Source organism: Manacus vitellinus, unplaced genomic scaffold (genome assembly GCF_001715985.3).
Source record: "Manacus vitellinus isolate BGI_N305 unplaced genomic scaffold, ASM171598v3 scaffold_0_pilon, whole genome shotgun sequence".
Lineage (NCBI taxonomy): Eukaryota > Metazoa > Chordata > Aves > Passeriformes > Pipridae > Manacus > Manacus vitellinus.
Window position 1 is genome coordinate 6242707 of NW_021938789.1, and position 18646 is coordinate 6261352.

The 18646-nt window shown below is 37.7% G+C and overlaps 1 protein-coding gene across 9 annotated transcripts in view; it reads left to right on the plus strand.

Moving 5' to 3' along the window:
• Positions 1-18646, plus strand: part of PPP2R2C (protein phosphatase 2 regulatory subunit Bgamma) — a 192239-nt gene that overhangs the window by 130820 nt on the left and 42773 nt on the right. For all 9 annotated transcript variants that reach the window (XM_029961852.1, XM_018089109.3, XM_029961866.1 and 6 more), the window contains 4 exons: positions 5132-5229; positions 5834-5999; positions 10160-10272; positions 11525-11702. In XM_029961852.1, coding sequence (XP_029817712.1) covers positions 5132-5229; positions 5834-5999; positions 10160-10272; positions 11525-11702 — 555 coding nt within the window. The remainder of the gene's footprint in view (positions 1-5131; positions 5230-5833; positions 6000-10159; positions 10273-11524; positions 11703-18646) is intronic.

Sequence of the window (18646 nt, forward strand, 5' to 3'; positions counted from 1 at the left end):
ACTAAAATAGATGTGTGTTACAGAGACCACTACTTCAAGTAGGAAATTTTTCTGTTGTCAGGGATTTCTCTGCCAGCTATTTCAGAAAAGAAGGATTCATTTGACCTTTTGAGATTTTGCATACCTTGTTTTCTTGCTGTTTGAGGAAATCTTTGAAACTTCCACTTTAAAAAAGGTAGCAGGCTTTTTCTTTCCATTAATTTTTTCTTTCCCTCCATTTTTTCTTTCCCTTTTTTTTTTGTGTCCAAATCTAGACTAAATTCTGACAGCACAGCTCTTTGTAATGGCCTTCCCTTCAAGATGCTGTAATACTGCTCCTCTTTTATTTGCCATTTGTCTTTTTGTTTTATGGCTCTCTTTGTTGCAAGCTTCTTTGTTGTTTCTTCCAGATTATACCCCTCAGGGACTTTTGTATCAGTATGACTGAACATTGCTTGCAGCCATGCCAGATTGTGCTGTGATCTTATTGGATTTCACAAACCAAGGTTAGGCCAGGTCAGAACTTGGTTGAAATAACGTAGACTACAAGATTGCCTGCTAACCACTGGGAACACGCACAACAAAAACCTGACCCAGTTGCTGATTCAGTCAGCTCAGGCCAGCAGTGTTGCTGTGCTGACTGTGGTGGGTGTGATATTAAGAAGTAGTTCTGACCTGTTCTGGCTGGTAGGATTTCCCAGCTTTTGTTTGAGAAAAATACTGATGTTAATTCCTGTGTTCTGGCCCATTCCAAATCCTTTAATTCTCAATCAGGATTACACTGGAATTCAACTGAAGATTATATTCTCTGATCTTCTTTTCCCTGTACTGTTGCGTGATGTTTGCCCTCGAAACTTGCTGTACTGTGCTGGGTGAAATAGTCCTGTCATTTTCTTTGCTTTCCTGATCTTCTGAAGCAAAATAAAGTATACCAGGGTCTTCAGATGAAAGGTTCCAAAAAGGTAGAAATTTTTAGTAAAAATAACATACTGAAAATTATAGTTGAGCTTTTCTTAGATTTGCTTGAGGTTTCTGACCAAAAGACTGTATGAAGATATGTAAGTACATTCAGATTTTTCTTCCCTGAGTGCATATTAGGTGGAAAATAATCTGCAATTATGTCCGTACCCCAAAATGATGGGAAGATTGATTATATAGATAAGGCTTTTCTAATTATTGTGGAGGTATTTAGACGAGTTTTTAATTGCTTATTCCTCAAAACAAACCTGTAGGAGGCTAGAAAGTGAATATTGAAAAAATATATAATGGCCAAAATTGACTTGAGCTACATGTACCAACCTTCGTTTCATCTCCCCACTGAGCTTGAGGGGTGGGGTGGCTGCTGCTGAGTTCATTTGCCTGAGGTTGTGCTGGAGCAATGCTCATTAAGTTGAGGGAAGAGCAGCTACATACACCTTGGTGTGCACAGATGTACATTGATGGACTTAGATCTATCACAAAACCAGAATGTATCTAGCTAAGCAGCAGCTGTTGGGTAAAACATAGCCATTAAGAAAACGTAAGGAATGTGAACTGTGAAGCTGCAGAGGAATTAGTGACGTGTGAAAGGGCAGCGGTACTGGGAGTCAGAGAATTAAATACTTCAGACTGGATCAGGAAAAGCTTCCTGTCAGTTTAAGCTGTAGAGTAATATGACATCTTCCAGTGAACATGTAAAATTAATCTTAGAGTTCAAGTCTGTAATGCATTGTACCTGCTGGAACAGTTTGCTGTGGCTGGATGAGGACCAGATAACCAGGAGTTTACACCCCTGGAGTATTTTCATCTTCTGAAAGTTTTGTGTTTGCTTTTTTCAGTCAGTATCTGTATTTTAAGTGAAAATATTGAGCATTATGACTTTCAAATCCAAGTTTATATATATTTCTGCATAGACAAAATGAAGGAGGAAGATTAATGTTGGATAAAAGTTGGGATTTATGATTCAATTGGAAATACTCAGCTGTTGGCATTGAGGTTACCCATAATTATTCTTAATAGGTAAATTATCTCTGTCTCTGATAATCCTAATTGTTAGTGCAAAGCTTGGCACTGCCAGCAGAGATATGGAAGGTGTAGTGCAGAAGAAGGCTGGAAGGAGTCTTTCATCTCTGCCATCCCATGCCAAGGGCTTACTGTACATGCAAATTCATCAGCTTTTCCATTGTGATGCATTTATATATCCTGGAGGGGGTGAAATCTGGTAGTTAATTGCTCTGTTTGCTCAGGGGACCATTCTGCAATGGAAGAATCTGTAGGGTTGGGACCACAGTGGCTGATGTTGCTACAGCATTAATAAATACATAGGGGAGTGTTCTGCAGAAGGGTATGAAGAGCTTTGTTGATTGATTCTGTTCCTGCCTCCTCTGTCTTAGGAAAAGCCAGCCTGGCTAATCTTTTGTATGAAAACAGCATGACTAATGTTCACCTGCTGAACAGATATGCTGGATAATTTTATTTTTGGGGGGGTGGGGGACACCTGTTGATTTCAGCTGTTGTTTTCAGCTGTTATTTACAGGATCAATAAAAGTGATTTTCCAATTCAAGGATAATTTTTTACCAACATGCTACATGTCTGTAAGGTCATAATATTGGATCTGCTCTTTTTCAGAACAAGTTAATTTAAAAATGATAGGTAGTTTCCAGTTTGGAATTAGTTTTTCTAATAGAAAGGAGAGATGTATCTGGAAGAAACACCTTGGGGGTGGGGATGAGAATTTTACCTCAGAACAACATCACTGTACGGTGCCCACAGATACTTAATGTATTGGCTCCTTAAACAATAATCACTTAATTGTGTATGATATTTTAATGACAAGTGCAATATAATAAAATGCGGAGCTGTCTTATTACAATCCAGTTTCAGTTACTATTGAAATCTGTGCAAGTACTCCTGTGGACTTTACTGGGCATTGACTGATGCCCTCTGTAAAGTGTGGTGTAATATTTTATGACCATCGTGACCATAGAGAAGAATATGTCATGATGATGTGGGTGTATTTCGGGCCAATAGCAAATGTATTCAATATGAAATATGTTCAAATGCCATTCATTCCTTTTGCACAGTTATTTTATCTGATTCTTCTGTGACCTGTGGAGAACATCTCATGTGCATGACTCATGCACACACACACATGTATTTTAATAGATTCTACATTCTTCCCTCTGCATTTGGCTCTCCAGTTGGGTGGCTGCAGTTCTGCCTGTATGATTGGGGTAAGATACAGCTTTAAATGAGTAAAATCATGCAGGTATCATTTTATAAGCAGGAGACCACACCTATTATTGGTGTGAATTCTGCAGGATAAGACCAAAACAGCCAGGAAGTGTTCTTCCATTGGAAGCAGTATGAATGAACTTTACACACCAGAAAAGTTGATTAGACTTTTAGATTAAATAAAAAAGGCAATTTTTTTTCAAACTCAACCCATCCCAAGCCCCAGAGCATCACCCACCATAACTATTCTCTCTACTCTTCTGTACTCGAATAAGTTTAGAGCTATTGTGGTTATTACCTATGAATTATGCAGTCTGTGGAAGTGCACATTAAAATCAAATGCCATTACATTTGGGAAGCTTTGGGTTCAGACCCAAAATATTGTAAGTCTTCATGTTCCATTTTTCTCAAAGTCTACACATCCATAGATTTTATTCAACACACAAGAAAATTACATGCTTTAGGATTCCCCTTTCTTCCTCTATATAGGTAGTAGGGGAGGAAAAAGGGAGGAGGATTGGTTTGATTTAGGACTTTATGGTGAAGATTTCTTAAAAAATAAGATATTTTTCTTCACTGTGATTGGAGTAAAGTTTTCCTTTTTTAAATGATAAATTGTTTATAATATTTGAGTAAGAATCTGGCTTTTGGGTGGCTGTGTTGCTGATGAGAGCTACTGGCAGTAGAAGCTTTCTAACACTGAACTGCTAGTTTATTAAAAGAATAATGGGAACAGATGTTTTCAATTCATAAAATGTATCAAGTAAATGGTACATCCACTTGTTATTTCAATTCCTTTGAATTTTTGTGAACTCATTTGGGGCTAGGTTTTCAAAAGAGCTTAGCCACTGTCACTTCATTGTTCTCAGTATAAACTGATGGATGATGAACATGTTTGGAAACTGTAGCTTTTTGTGCCTAAAGGGGAGCTCCTAACTACTGACACTTCTAAAATCTGGCCCGTGTTTCTGATGAGTGAATACTGATCGTTATGGAGGATTCAGACATGCAATCTCTGAGTAATACCCTGCATTTGCCTGTGATTGTATATATGATGGTTTCTTAATTTACTATTGCACTAGGCATTTTAATTTAAATTATGCTAATAGTGTAGGATTAACTGCGGATTATGATTCCACCATGTACTGTCATTCAAACACAAGCACCAGTTCTTTTGCTCCTCCAGTCTCCCTCTCCCTCTCATCCTCACTTGTAGTAATTTGTGCTCAAGACTGGCCTCTTGATGAGGTTTCTTTTGATGAGGTTTCTTGTTCAAGTTGATACAGTTGCTTGCAGAAAGGCAGTTGTTGAAAACTAGAAAGAGTGAACTTTCTTGTCGTCTGATGACACATTTTTATGGTGCTGAAATGATTTTCTGAAAGCAGTGATTTGAATGGGCACTTGCCAGCGCTGCACAGTGAACAGCTCTGGTTTTGCCTTCATTCCTCAGTGGTAGGACAGTGTACATGTACTTTGCTTTTGCACTCTTGACTCAAACACATATTTGAGAAAACCAGTGCTAGGGGCTTATGTTAAAACCCTCATAAAGGTTGCAGAATAAATAATACGTGCAAGGGGAGTGAGATGTTACATTGTCCTTGTTACAGGAAATAGCAGGAGGCCACTTTTGTTGCTATTGCCAGTACTGAGATGGCTATTCTTGAAGCACAGCCTCTCCAGAGAGCTGCTCCAGTCCCAAACTGCAGATGTGCTGGAAACACAAATTTGCCTCATTAATGTTTGCACTTGTTTCATTGTGTAGCACCCTCAGATTCTAATGGCATGCAGCCTGTTTGCATCAGTGACTTGCTGTTGAATTCATCTGTATCCCTTCAAATCCCTCATTTGTTGCATTTTTTGTGAAGTGCCTCATATTTTTAGTGGCTTTGTGTTGCAGTAGCAGTCTAAAGTTTTCCTTTTTTCTTTTCCTTTCTCCAGCTGATATTATTTCTACAGTTGAGTTCAACCACACTGGAGAACTACTGGCTACTGGTGACAAGGGGGGTCGAGTTGTTATATTCCAAAGGGAACCTGAGGTATGTGAGTTACCAATGTAGTCCTTAATAGTTTGATAAAACCTGGATTGAATTTTAATACTGTAATTGAATTGAGTTAAAAAACTTGTTTATAGTCTCAAGATTCAGTAAAACAGAATATCACCTGTTTAGAAACAAAGTGAAAGAGGGATCTTTTCCTTGTAAGTTTGCTGTCCCAAATAAAAATGCTTCAAAGCTTCAAAATTCCAAAATAAGAAAAAAGAAAGTTATTTTTGTTTTACTTCTGCATTGTTTTAATAGCTTTTACCTGATGATGGAACCATTCCATTTAAAACTATACCTTCTCTGTGGTACCTTTATGTTTCACTTGTAAATTCTGTCCATCTGCAATGTCTTTTTTAGAAATCTTTCCTGAATAATTGATATTCCTTCAGAAATTCTGTCTATTATTAAATGCTGTTTCAATACTTACAGGAAATTTCATTCCTGTTGAAACAAGTCTGTCAATATCATGTTTTAAATGAGAAATTAAATTAACTTCCAATATTTTTATATTTATAAGACTGCCTTTACACCTTTCCTAAGAGATGAAGAAATATTGCTCTCATAAACCGCATATTTTTGTTGTTCTTATTCTCCACAGAGTAAAAATGAGCCTTACAATCAGGGGGAGTACAATGTTTACAGCACTTTCCAGAGCCATGAACCTGAATTTGATTATTTGAAGAGCTTGGAGATAGAAGAAAAAATAAACAAGATCAAGTGGTTACCACAGCAAAATGCAGCTCACTCACTCCTATCAACAAATGGTAAGGTAGATGAGAGTGTGCGGGACATATCAATATTTGCTGTACTGTGTTTTAGTGCTGATGGTATATGTTTGTTCATGTTAATATACTGTTTTAGAAATTTCCTCTTTCAGAGTTTACCAAGACTGTCATACTGACTCTGATATCTGTTATTTATGTATTTTACCCATAGAATCATAACCTTTTTCCTATTGATTATCCATTGACATTTAGAGAGCTATCTGTTTTTCTGTGAAGTGCTATCCTGAAATAGGTCTTGTGACAAAGGCATCACCACACTCAGCAGCTTGTGTTTCACTGGGAATTTGGAATTTTGTCTGCTGTATTTGTCATAACCTTTATTATTTATAGATGTGTAAATGAAGGTAGGTGAGAGAGATGAATTTCTTTTTTTTTTTCATTCATTATCATCAGAATGGTTTATTTAAGTTTTAAAGAGTTACACAAATCTTTGGAAGGCAGGAGGAATAATAATAGGATATTAATACTGACTCATATTTCTAAAATGTTTGACTATTGATTTATAAAGGCAGTATTATTCCTAAGGGGGGGGGTATGAGGATGTGAAATAGGGGGAAGAAACTGAATGTAACTAACATACACAGGGGTCATTTAGGAAGCATTTGAACACCCTCAGCCTTTATTACTGCAGATGATGCATGAGACAAAATACCTGATTTTAAATCTTAGATCTCATTGTAATAAGAAAATAATTTTTTGTTGTAGAAGTTTGAGGATAATTAGGAATTGCTGATAAAAATATAGTGTAATCTGACTTCTGGGAATCGATACTTTAGTGCAAAGTGATTACTTTTAACTAAAATTTATAGCATTAAATAATATTTACAATAATTCACAGATAGCCGTTTTTTAATGTTTTGTAGTTTGTTTTCCTTAAGATTGTCTTTGACTTTCTGGGGGCACTGTTGCTTATTTGGAATGAAAAGTATCTGTTACAGATAGGTGATTTGTGCTAATTTAATGATTAGTCAGCTTATTATGAAGTTTGGGAGTTTACTTCTGCTCTTCTCCCATCATCAAAATATCCCTTCTTTCTTCAGATAACTAAGAACGGCTTCTTCCAAGTCCATGATACAAAACCAGATTATTAAATCTCTCCCTTTCCATTTTAAAACTCGTTTTTAGAAACACAGAGGAATACAGCCAAGTCCTCAGATATGCTTCTTTTACACTTGGCCTAGTAGACCTTTATATGAGTCTTCTGGTTCATACCATGATGAGAGGGGAGAAAGGAAGAAATAATCAGTGCTGCTGTGGGTCAATCCAGTTTCAACCAGCACTGAGCAAACCTAGGACCTGGCAAAATACTTTGGCCTCTGTTTTTCCCCCTTCTTAATTCTGGAGCATACCAGCAGACTTCTTTGTTGTGAGGAGAACAGAAATGGTTCCACTGGCATAGGCTTTGGATTTTGGCTTTGAATTGTAAAACATTTGTGTGTGCCAAGGAGGATTCCTAGCTTTCTGGCACCCCAGGGTTGAAGTCTGAAGATTCACCTCTTGGCATATTCTTAAAGATGGTTTTAACTTTAGGATACAGACAGCCCGTGATGGATTACTCACTCTCTCACAGATTACCTGTGAGGAATTTTTGACAATGTATATCAATTCCATGCCTTTTAAAAGAGATAATAGTATGTTTCCTAACTTGTAGAGAACGAAGGCATTACCTGTTACACATGCTCATATTGGATAGGTTGTAGAAATATCTTCAATACTAGTTTTGTTTCCTAATTTCTGAGCCTGCTATTTGAATGCAATTTTTGATATTTTACTGTCTTGTAGTTTAGGATCTAAAGCACAGTTTTGGTCAGAAAAATGAGAACTGCAATACAACATCCTTGCTTTCCACGGGCACAGGTGGATAGTGCCTATTGAATTTGCTGGAAGGAGCATCCTGCTGTTTGGGAACATGAGGGGAGAGCTGGTCTAAATCTAACCCTCAATATGTGAGACTTGGCAGGACTGCACCTGCTCAGATCTGTTTCTGTCATTCTAAGGAGGACTTTTGTCTGAAGCTGTTCCTGCACAGGTCACCTCTCTCAGAGGGGATCTTGGTTCCTTTCCAGTTCACGTGTTATCAACAGGTTATCAGCTTAGCTTTGATTGCAGCATCTTAATTAATGGAGACAGAAGGAAACCACCAAGGCTTTCAAATCTTTCTCTGGATTTGCAGTGCTTGCAGTTAGCAGTTTTGTAGTTTGCACTGTAAACTGAAATGATTTTGTACTATAATAATAAATTATTATGATTTATTGGTATCTTCTGTACTAGAATGAATTGGGGCCATTTTTCATGTGGGCTACACAGGGTAGAACAGAATTTGGCCCATACAGGTCCTTTCATCTGAGGATTTCAGACTGCTTACCAGACATTAATTAATTTTGACTTCATAACACCCTTGAGACTGAATGCTTAACCTCACAGAGATGTTTCTATTTTTCTATTTTGCAAAATATAAGCATACTTAAAATTTCTAAGGAATATTTAAAGTCCAGAGGTGGATGAAGAAGAAGAAAACCAACATATGATAACCTTAACTGCTACTAAAATAGTTTTCACTTGGAAAGGGATAGATTAATAGCAGTCAAGTCCAACAATGGAAAATCCTTTGTATTTTTTCTTATAATTCATTTTACAATTGCTGTATTTATAAATTTTTGTCTAGATAAGCAGAAATGCACTGTTTACGTGTAATAAAAATCCAAGTGGATGACATGGCCTATATGTATTTTTAGTAATTAATTAATGTGATATACAATACAAATGAAATTTATTGAATATTTAAATGAACCTTTTTAGTTGCAGATTGAAGTAACTTCTTGTTCTGTAGACTGATCAGTTGTAATTTCTTTTTTGCTTGTAAATTAGCATATCAATATTATTAGGAGATGCATAATAGTAAAAAAACCTGAGTAATGGAGGGATTGATTTTGGAAAGAAAAATGTTCAAAGTTATAGTTGCTATAGAAATGCAAATCAATTCACGTATTCATATATCCTGCCTTTAAAATGATTTGTACTAGCATTTGAAAGAATATTTGGATCACCACACTGCAGAAATAGTTATGCTCTGCTATGTACTTGGGGACAGAGGGGGAAAGGAAGAAAGTGGGCTGAAATCAGAACCGGTGCAGGAACTGAAGTTAATAAAAGCTGTGGTGGCAGCTGAAGGGCAGAAACTTTGGAAGGACTTTGGCTGCTCCACAAGCAGATGAGTGAAACAACTGTTAGAATCTCAAGACCAGATGTTTTTTGCAGGAGAAGAATTGGCATTGATTTTTCAGTCTAGGAAGTGTTAGGGTTGGCAGGTTGGAAGCACAACCAGAGTGGGAGTGGACAGTCAATGTCAGGGAAATCTTCAACTTCAGCTACTATGCGATGTGAAATGTTTAAAACATGTTTTTTGGCTCCAGAGGCTCTTTGAGAGGCATAATTATTCTATCATCATATGCTTCTCCCATCATGAAAAAAGGAGAGTAGGTTTTATTCCATTCAATGCAAGATTAATATATTTTTCTCCCCACTTCTCTCTCTTAGCATTACAACACAGTTCTTTTAGGGTTTTTTTTTTTTCCCTCAGTTCTTCCTCAGTTGCTTTCCCTTAGGAGGAAGAAATGTCTCATTTTTCACACAGCCTTTCATTTGCTGGAGCTCCTGATGTTACACCAGTACACCACTGCCTGTTTCCACAATGGGCCAGGCAGGGATCTTTGACCTGTCTCTCTACTCTATGCTCTTCCTGTGCTGTTTATAAGTAGCCTATCAAACTGGCTTTAATATCAAACTGGTTTTAGCATCAAGATTATTTCCTTGCAGAGTCAAGTTGTCAAACTGAGCTTCGGCAGTGAGCATTGAGTGGTTTGAGTTTGTTCCACTTGCAAACTGCCAGGCTGGATACATGAGCAGCATGTGCTCTACATGGTCTGTCAGCTGCCAGGAACCTCTGACTCGGTTTGAAGGTATTTTTTTCTGTTGGCAACATTTTCTGGATGTGCAGAATGAAGTGACCCAGTGACCGTGACAGTGTTTCAGCACAGGACTTGTCTAAACCAAGGTGTAAAAGTTTCTTTAAGGAATATATTGTGAAAGGTGAGTAACCACATTCCTATGCTGATAGTTGTTTGTCTTTTCTTTTAAAGATAAAACAATCAAGTTATGGAAAATTACTGAAAGAGATAAGAGACCAGAGGGGTACAACTTAAAAGATGAAGAAGGAAAACTTAAAGATCTTTCTACAGTAACATCACTGCAGGTAAGCTGCTGTCCATGTCCAAAATCCAGTTGTTTCTGTAAGAAGAAGGGAGTTCTAACTCAGTAAAAAATTTAAATATCCAGTCTAAACTTCTCCAGTGCAACTGGAGCCCATTTCCTTTTGTCGTGTCACTTGTTTCTTGGGAGAGGAGACCAGCATCCAGACGTTAACATACTAGATTTTTACTCTCAAATTTTATTGGCTGAATTCACTCCAGGGGCTTTGGCAAAGGAAGTGGCTAAAGGTTAGAACTGGGAGGTTATGTTGTATAAACAATACTATTGAAAACAAACAACCTCCATCTCCAAAACAAGCCAATATTATCTATTGTGAAAAGAGCCTCCAAAGTGTAAAAATTACTATGGTAATGGGATATTTATCTATTCAGTATGATTAGGCAAACAAAACCATTCCAGATTGCTTATAGTCTGAGAATTCAAAGTTTGGGTGAAATATTGCTTTTTTCCTTTAGTAGAAAGCTAAACTCAAATATTTAACTGCTCTATATTCCTCTTTAAACTGCCTCGTGGATTGATGTAGGATAGATTGCTTCTAATGCACGTTCAACAACATTGAATAGTCCCAATCAGGGGCCACAGCCTTACATTGTTTAATGCTTTATTGATAGGAAATAAATTGAGTGTCTGCTTTTTGAAGCATGACATTGAAGTGACACAGGGAAATAAAGAGGGCACATTGATGAGTGATAATCTGTGCTATTGGCTTTTCAGGGGTATGTCTGTATGTACAATATGTCAATACACATGTTGGGTTTGTTTTCCAAGACTCTGTTTATTATGTTTTCTGAGATTATAACCTTCTCACCACGTGACTTTTTTGAAAGAGAGACATCAAGTAGCAAAACAAATACTGTTAAGTGATTTACAACTAATGGCAAACTCTTTAGCAAAATACTAGTACTTCACTGCTTGCCAGACCCTCCTACATATGTGAGACAGTAGCTCCTGTTGTGGGACTGGCCTGTTGTGTGGCAGCTGCCAGTCCTTCCTTTCCCATAGTCTAGGCTCTGCCTGGCTCTCCGTGGCTCTTATGTCTCTCCTTTCCTCCTTGGCAAGGAAGGCTTTGTCCAGCAATTCATTCATGGGGAAATTCAGCTTATGCACACTGTCAAGAAGTTTTATAATATCATAGTCTTTGAATGCTTTCTCTCCACTGAAATTCTCATCATCTTAGCAAAAGATTATTTAAAATCTTACTCCCTTTCTGGTTTGTGTTTTGGTTTTTTTGGCAGGTGCCTGTATTGAAACCTATGGATTTGATGGTAGAAGTCACTCCCCGGAGAATCTTTGCTAATGGTCACACCTATCATGTCAACTCAATATCCGTCAACAGTGACTGTGAGACATACATGTCAGCGGATGATCTCAGGATTAACCTCTGGCATTTAGCTATCACAGATAGGAGCTTCAGTATCCTTTATTGTGATTCCTTGCTCAGTGCTGATGTTATTAGTAGGGCTTAAGAGAACCGTTTTAAAATATTTTTTCTGCAATTTTTAAAATATACCTTTACTTACCAGAATCCCTGGAGTATTTGTAACAGAAAATGCTCAGATATCGTAAGACACAGCTAAGAGATTACGAAAGTCAGGGAATTTTAGATGAAAAATAACAGTCTTGGAGTTGGTTAATGATAAGCAAATATGAAACTAATGCCAGCTGAATGGTAACTGCCCACCTGACTAGAATACTCTATACTAGTGTAGACATTTCCCACTGAGCTACGCCACCTTGTTTTGCCGCAAGGTCAGTCTTTACCCTGCCCCTGCCCCCAATTCCCCATCATCCTGCTTCCCTGAAGTCTAATGCTGGGGGTTTGGGGGTCAGTTTGGGGGTAAGGCTCAGCTGCTTTATGTGAGTTGTGTCTGTGATTAATGCAGTCATTGCTGTATCAAGTGCTGATGTTATCCTGAAAGCTGTGCTGTGGAATCATTCCAGCCATCTGTGAGGCTGCCCCTCACACTGCAACAGGGTGGCTTGGAGCAGGAGCAAAAGGAAATGTAGCCAAGAAAAGTGATTCTCTGTGTTTTGCAGAACATAAATACACTGGTGAGAAGAGAAATAGGTTATGGGGCCAACTCAGAATATTGTATTCCTTTGACGATTTCTTTTTGAGTGGATCAAAAGGAGTTAGAGGAATATTTCTCTGTGGATTTATCTGAGGGACTATTAGATGTCAAAGTGAAGTTGTTCTGCTAGGGGAGATTTCCTAAAAGAGAGCACCAATGTGATGGTGTGTTCTCCTTGTCTCTAGTGATTGTATTTCTTCCTTTGTGGGCCAAGTCATCTGTGAAACTTAACCCATGCTTTGTGAATGTCACAGGAAACATGTTCTTTAAATCAAACAGCTCTTAATGTCCTTAAAAAATGACCTTTGCCAGATCAAGTGACAGGTGTCTTTACCCTGGAGATTGTAGTGAATATCTCCTCAATTTGTTTCCAGACTCACATTGTTTTTCTGTCTTTTGCCTGTCTAGATTAAGCAAATTTAATGGTGCCCTCTTTAATATGACTGTCCATAAAGGAAAAGTTTATGTGTGATTCTTCAAAGTCCAACTGTGTCTGACTCAAAATACAGGCAACTGTGCTTCCATTCTTTAGTAAGAACGGAGTGGGAAAGTTATTTGCCATCATGCCTGTGTGGAGTAGCAGTGTGGCTCCTGACAGTGTCTTCACAGTAGCTCCAGTCTCTGTCCTGGATTCTTTTACTGTGTGTTCTCCTCTACTGTTTATCCTCCTCTTTCTTCTAAGGCAGAGCAGTGGGTCAGACCAAGCACAGCAACCTCTCTGTCATTTCCCACAGTAAGAGTTTACTGACAATTATCAGCCCCAAATGAATTTTTAAGTGCCAAATGTGGGTAAATGCTTGAAAATCAGAGACTTGCTATGGAGTATTGATACAATCAGAGCAAAAGCTTGTGAATATGGTAGTGTAAAATAGTTCTTAGCATTTCTGCAAAGCTTTTTATCTTCATGTCCTTTATATACATTGATCAGTTTATCCTTACAAAAGATTAACAGACTAGTAGATAGATAAATTTGTCTACTATTTTGTGGATGAGGAAACTGAGGCAGAAAAACAAAAGAAATTGTTTATGAGAACTACATTTCCTAGCCCTGATTAACAACATCTCATTTGCCCTCTGTGTGAAAACACTTGTATGCAGGCTTCAGAAGCACTTGGCCTCCCATGATGTTTCAAATTCTAGCAATACCCTGGGAAAGAGCTGGAAAACAGGCTAAGTCTGGAACAGTGTGGATAGCAAAATTATTTGAGATTAAATAACTGTTTAGGATCTTATGGCTTCTACTCCTGTGTGTTCAAACTGCCACATTTGGTGACAGCTGCATGGACTTTGTTTCAAGCATTAACACTCCTGTTGTTGAATATTGACTGATAAAATGTGTTTTAATGTTTCTGATTGATTCATTGATTTAACTCTTAAAACATGATACAATTTATAGTAATAGATTCCATTTCTGAGTATGATCTTAAGAGTGATGATGAGAGGGAAATTAAGAATGTATTTCTGAACTTTAGGATAGGAAACTTTTGCTGTATCTGAGACAGTGGCTTTGAGATACTTACGTGGATAGCTTTGGGATACTTATATGGATGACTTTGGGATAACTGGATTTCTGTCTTGGATTTGGATGCAGATATTGCTGCTTCTTTTAGATACGCTTGAATGAACATGTATGAGGATTGTGGTGAGAGAGTTTAGGCAGTGATAGGAGAGAACACTAGGTAACATTTTGCTAGGGGCAAAATGTTCTTGCTAAGCTGGCCATGGTGGTAGCAGATTGGCTTTTGTAGCTGGATACCGGTGTGCATGCAAGAGAGCAGACTGAGTCAAATAGACCCTGTCCAGTTCTGTTTCTGTACTCAGTTGTCAAAACCGGATCATCAGGCAGATTACTTTTACTGAATTTTTTGATAAACAGAAAAGTTGACATAAATGTTCCAAAGAGGGTGAGATAGTTACAGAATATTACTCATATTACTGGGAAATTAACTGGGAGACCATGATAACCTGAAGAAGGGGTTGAGTAAGTTAAACTTGCATCAGTCTTTTCACAGGTATCTTTCTGTCCATATAGAGTCCTCTAAGTCCTTGTAAAATTGCAGAGACATGTTTTCCCCTGGATAAGAACATCTGTCCCTGAAACTGCATTTCTGTCCATAGAAAAACCAAGTTACATAGAAATCTTCTGGAAGTCGTTGAGTTTCTGGTAAAAACATTGGGTGTGCCAGTTGCAATTAGGGCTAGACATATTAAGGTGAAAAAATTCTGCCAAGCAAACAGTTTAAATTATAAATGAATGTTGCTGGGCTTGATGCCTTCTGTTACACATTTAGGCAGGAGGAGGCTGTGGTAGTTTTAAAAATGCTTGCTTCACATCTTTTTACTAGATTCAAAAGGGAAATGAAGCATCTTGCTGTTTTACATTCAAGGCTTGATTCCTTGAAATACATGTTCAAAACAATAAATAGAAAACATTTTGGTTTGAAGTGGCATTTGTTATTAAGGGATCTGGCGGGGATGTGTGTTTGTCTTTCTACTTTCCCTCAGAGGCAGCACTGCTACGTATAATGACCTACAATCTGTTTACCCAAGAGGCTGTTTGTGACAATGACACAAACAACAAATACAATGGTAGAGTTTCTGGACATTCAGCTCATGTCTGAACACCTTTACAAATTGCGTGGGAAACACTGGAGAAAGTAAAGTACTTTGTCTTGTAGAATTTTATTTGAGAACAGTTGGGTTCTAACCATTATTTTAGCAGTTTTACAAATCTCTCAGAGTTTGTTCATTTCTTTGAAAAGAGAGAGAGCAATGGAGATCTTAAGTGAATTCTCTTTCTGTCGTCTTCGGAAAATATTTTAGATCAACTTTGCAGAATTTGACCGGAATGTTTGCCTTAAGTAAATAAAATACAAATAGTGCTTTTCTGGTTTGCTTTTGTAACATAACTGGGTTAAAACACTAACTGGGTTAAAAAGCAGACAACTGAGTTTATGCTACGCCTGGTAAATTTTAATGAGGAATATGCAAGACTTCTGTACATTGCTTCCCACTTGTAAGCAGATTTGCTCAGTATCATTTGGGCAGGAGGAGGCAGGAGAGAGGAGGAGGTGAGAGAAAAGGAAGGGGGAAGATCAACTGGTAAATAATTGCATGTATTAGGATTTTCTTCAGCAAAAGCTTTAATGTGTTTCGCTGTGTTATGGAGAGTGAGAGTCAGTGTCCTTAATTATGGATGATATTCTGCACTGGAAAAGAAGTAAGGTTCAGGTTGCTGTATTTGTTAATGTTTGGTCTGAAATGGCTTAGCAGCATTGCCCATAGCTTAAGCCGTTAGATAAGTCATCTTGGGTGTAGTGAACAAGAAAAAAGGACTGCTGGGAGCATACTGATAAGGCTTTCTTGCCATCAGCAGCAATCTTTGGACTATCTAGCTGCACTAAATATTCTTTATGAGAATGTATTTGGATTGCTCACAGAACTATGTAGCTCATAGCACTTGAACTCCCTTCATTTCCTGGTAGCACACTATTTCACTCTAGAGGCTGTCATGGCATTGCTATGGAAACAACATTGCAGTTTCCAGCATGTGCTCATCTTGAGACTCATCTTGACTAAAATACTCATTTCTCAGTCAGATCAATATAGTCCAGGGTTATCCTGTTTTAATAAAAAATTCCTTCTTCTATGTCCCAAAAGGGTTAAGCTAATTAGCAAATCACCATAGGGCCTTCTTATAGTCTAATGTATTCTGATATTTGAAGCATATCATGGATAGGCAGATTGTTAGGCACCACATCTTGGGAAAATGAATTTACTTAAGAAGTAAACAACAACAGGAAAAGAATTAGGAGAAACAAGATAACATGGTACACTGATGGAGACCAAGTCTGTGGCAGGTGCTGTGCACCTGAATGTAGTGCATATATAGGGCATATATGAGGTCTGGGAGCAACCCCTAGGCTGGGGAAGATAATCAGCCTTGCAAAATCCCTGTTACCTGCCTCAGTGCTTGGTATTTGAATGCTAAACTGAAAGCAGATCTGCAGTATTCTCTTGGCATTTGTGGAGCAAATTTATACCCTTGAGTAAGATAAGGCTGTTTCTATAAAAATGCCTCAGCCAGGATGACTGTGCACAAGCTGTGTGCACAAGGATGCTTTTTCTGTGCTCTCAAAAAAATCTTTGTACTGTGTGAGAACCTGCTGCCACCTCCACCCACAGCACTGTTTTCCTGCAGAATAGACTTTCTGTTTGGGAGATGGCAGACATCATTTCTCTTTTGAGAGCTCTGTGTAATACATGTTAGCACTTCCTATTCTATCAAGAAAAGTCTGTCAATCTGTATTATGTATTTAAAAGGTGTATGTTATACCACGGAGTCATATTCCAACTGAGTTGCTACTAGCAATATTTGAGTAGCTTTTCCTCAAATTTTTTGTTTTTCTTTTATTCTTTACTTTCTAGAGTCTCTCCTTCTCCCACATGCACTGTCCTTTAAGGGAGAATGAAGATGTCTGCAAAGCTAAAATCAGGTCTGTAAGTTAGAAGTAAGGGATTGCAAAGGTACTAGGTATACTGATCTATCTCATGGTTTGGTGAACTCTTTTAGTCTGACTATTGAGAAATGATTGCCTTGCCCTTCTAATTAAAACACTCCTAGGGGAACAACTGAGGGGAGAAAACTGTTTCAACAAGCTGATTGGACTTAGGGTTGATGTGATGCACACTTTTTTCAGCAGGAGAATAGTGGCCTTCTACTACAAATTAGAATTGACAGTAACAAAGATTTTGACATGTAGCTCACACCTGAGTACTGTCAACTGCGGGTTTTATGTGATAAACATTTTGATAAATTTTGAATTGTGCTCTGAGGTAAACTACTGGAAATGCTGTCTGAGGGCTCCAGTGCCCCATCTTGGAAAGCCATGGGAAAGAACAATATGTAGAGGAAATAGAATAAAAAAGATTAAGTTCTACTGCATGAAACTTGTGAATACATGAAGTCCACACCAAATATCAATGCTTAACTGTTATATTCTTTGCTGCATTGCCATTTCTCATCTGCCTATCATTACATTGTAAACTGGTCATGATAGAGATCCTCGGTATTACCGAAGTGCTTGACGTACTTCACACAACTAAATGCTTTGCAATAAAAGTATTTTAAAATAATTGTAATAGAATTTTGAGGTTAGTCTCAGCACCACTTTATACACAGTTAAACAAAGACTGTGAGAGCCAAATAGGCTTGCTGGAATTTTAACTCAGAATCTGACTGTTGCCCAGTGAGATCGCGCTTTCCATTACTTCCATCTGTACTCTAATTCTGCATTAGGTGAGGTGACAGACTTTTCAGGAGAGAGAAATCCTGTAAAAATGGTAACAGAGGTGAAGAAATGCTAGGAAAGTGGTTTTGTTTCTGAGAAATACAAATCAATGCTCTATAGAGATTTCTTAACTTCCAGAATGTAATGAGATGGAATTTCACTGAGTACCAACAGAGGTTTTCTGTTAGGGATCACTTGTTTTAATGGACAGAGAAAAATAATTTACTGTTTTTCAAAAATACATGACAATTCTAAGCTTGCAGAAAGTAGTAAGAAGCAAAAACTTGGTTGTCTAGAGAGATGAATCTTTACCTTGCCGGTGCTTAGCATTTAGCCATTTGATGATGAATTTAGGAAAAGAGTTGTAGCCCCTAAGCCTCCTTGTCTCTCCCAAGAATTTTCAATTTATGTTACTCTTACCTGAAGCAAAAAAGAAAAGGAAAGCTTCTTCATTTCAAAAATGACTGTAGTAGATGGAAATTCATTGTCATCTATTTAGCAACAATTTGCGATTTATTTCAGGTTGTTTTAAAGTGATCTGACTCTCAAAGCTCTGCAAAATGGCAGTTTTCGTTGACTTTGTCTTTTAACTTTTGGGTTTGAGATCTTTCAGCTTAGAGTAGTTGTGCATTGAAAATAAATTATTTAGGAATTGCCTATGCAACTGCAGATACCAAATCACCTGGTAACTTGAGGATCATTTACACTAGTGTAGTTCAGTAATTAGTTTTGCTAAGATATAATTAATAGGTTGGCAGCAGGTACTATATTCTTCTATAGTTTTTATTCCTAATGCTTATCATTTTTATGTCAGCAAAGATGTGTATGAGTGGCAGCAGATCACAGGTCATATACTGAGGCTCAGGATAGGAACAAACTCCAGCATAAAGCTCATAAAGTGCTGCTGATGGGATCGAAACAAAGTGCTGTCCTGTATAGTTGTGATGGTGCTTCTGGGTACTGAAGAGAATTATTGAAATCATAAAAAAATAGC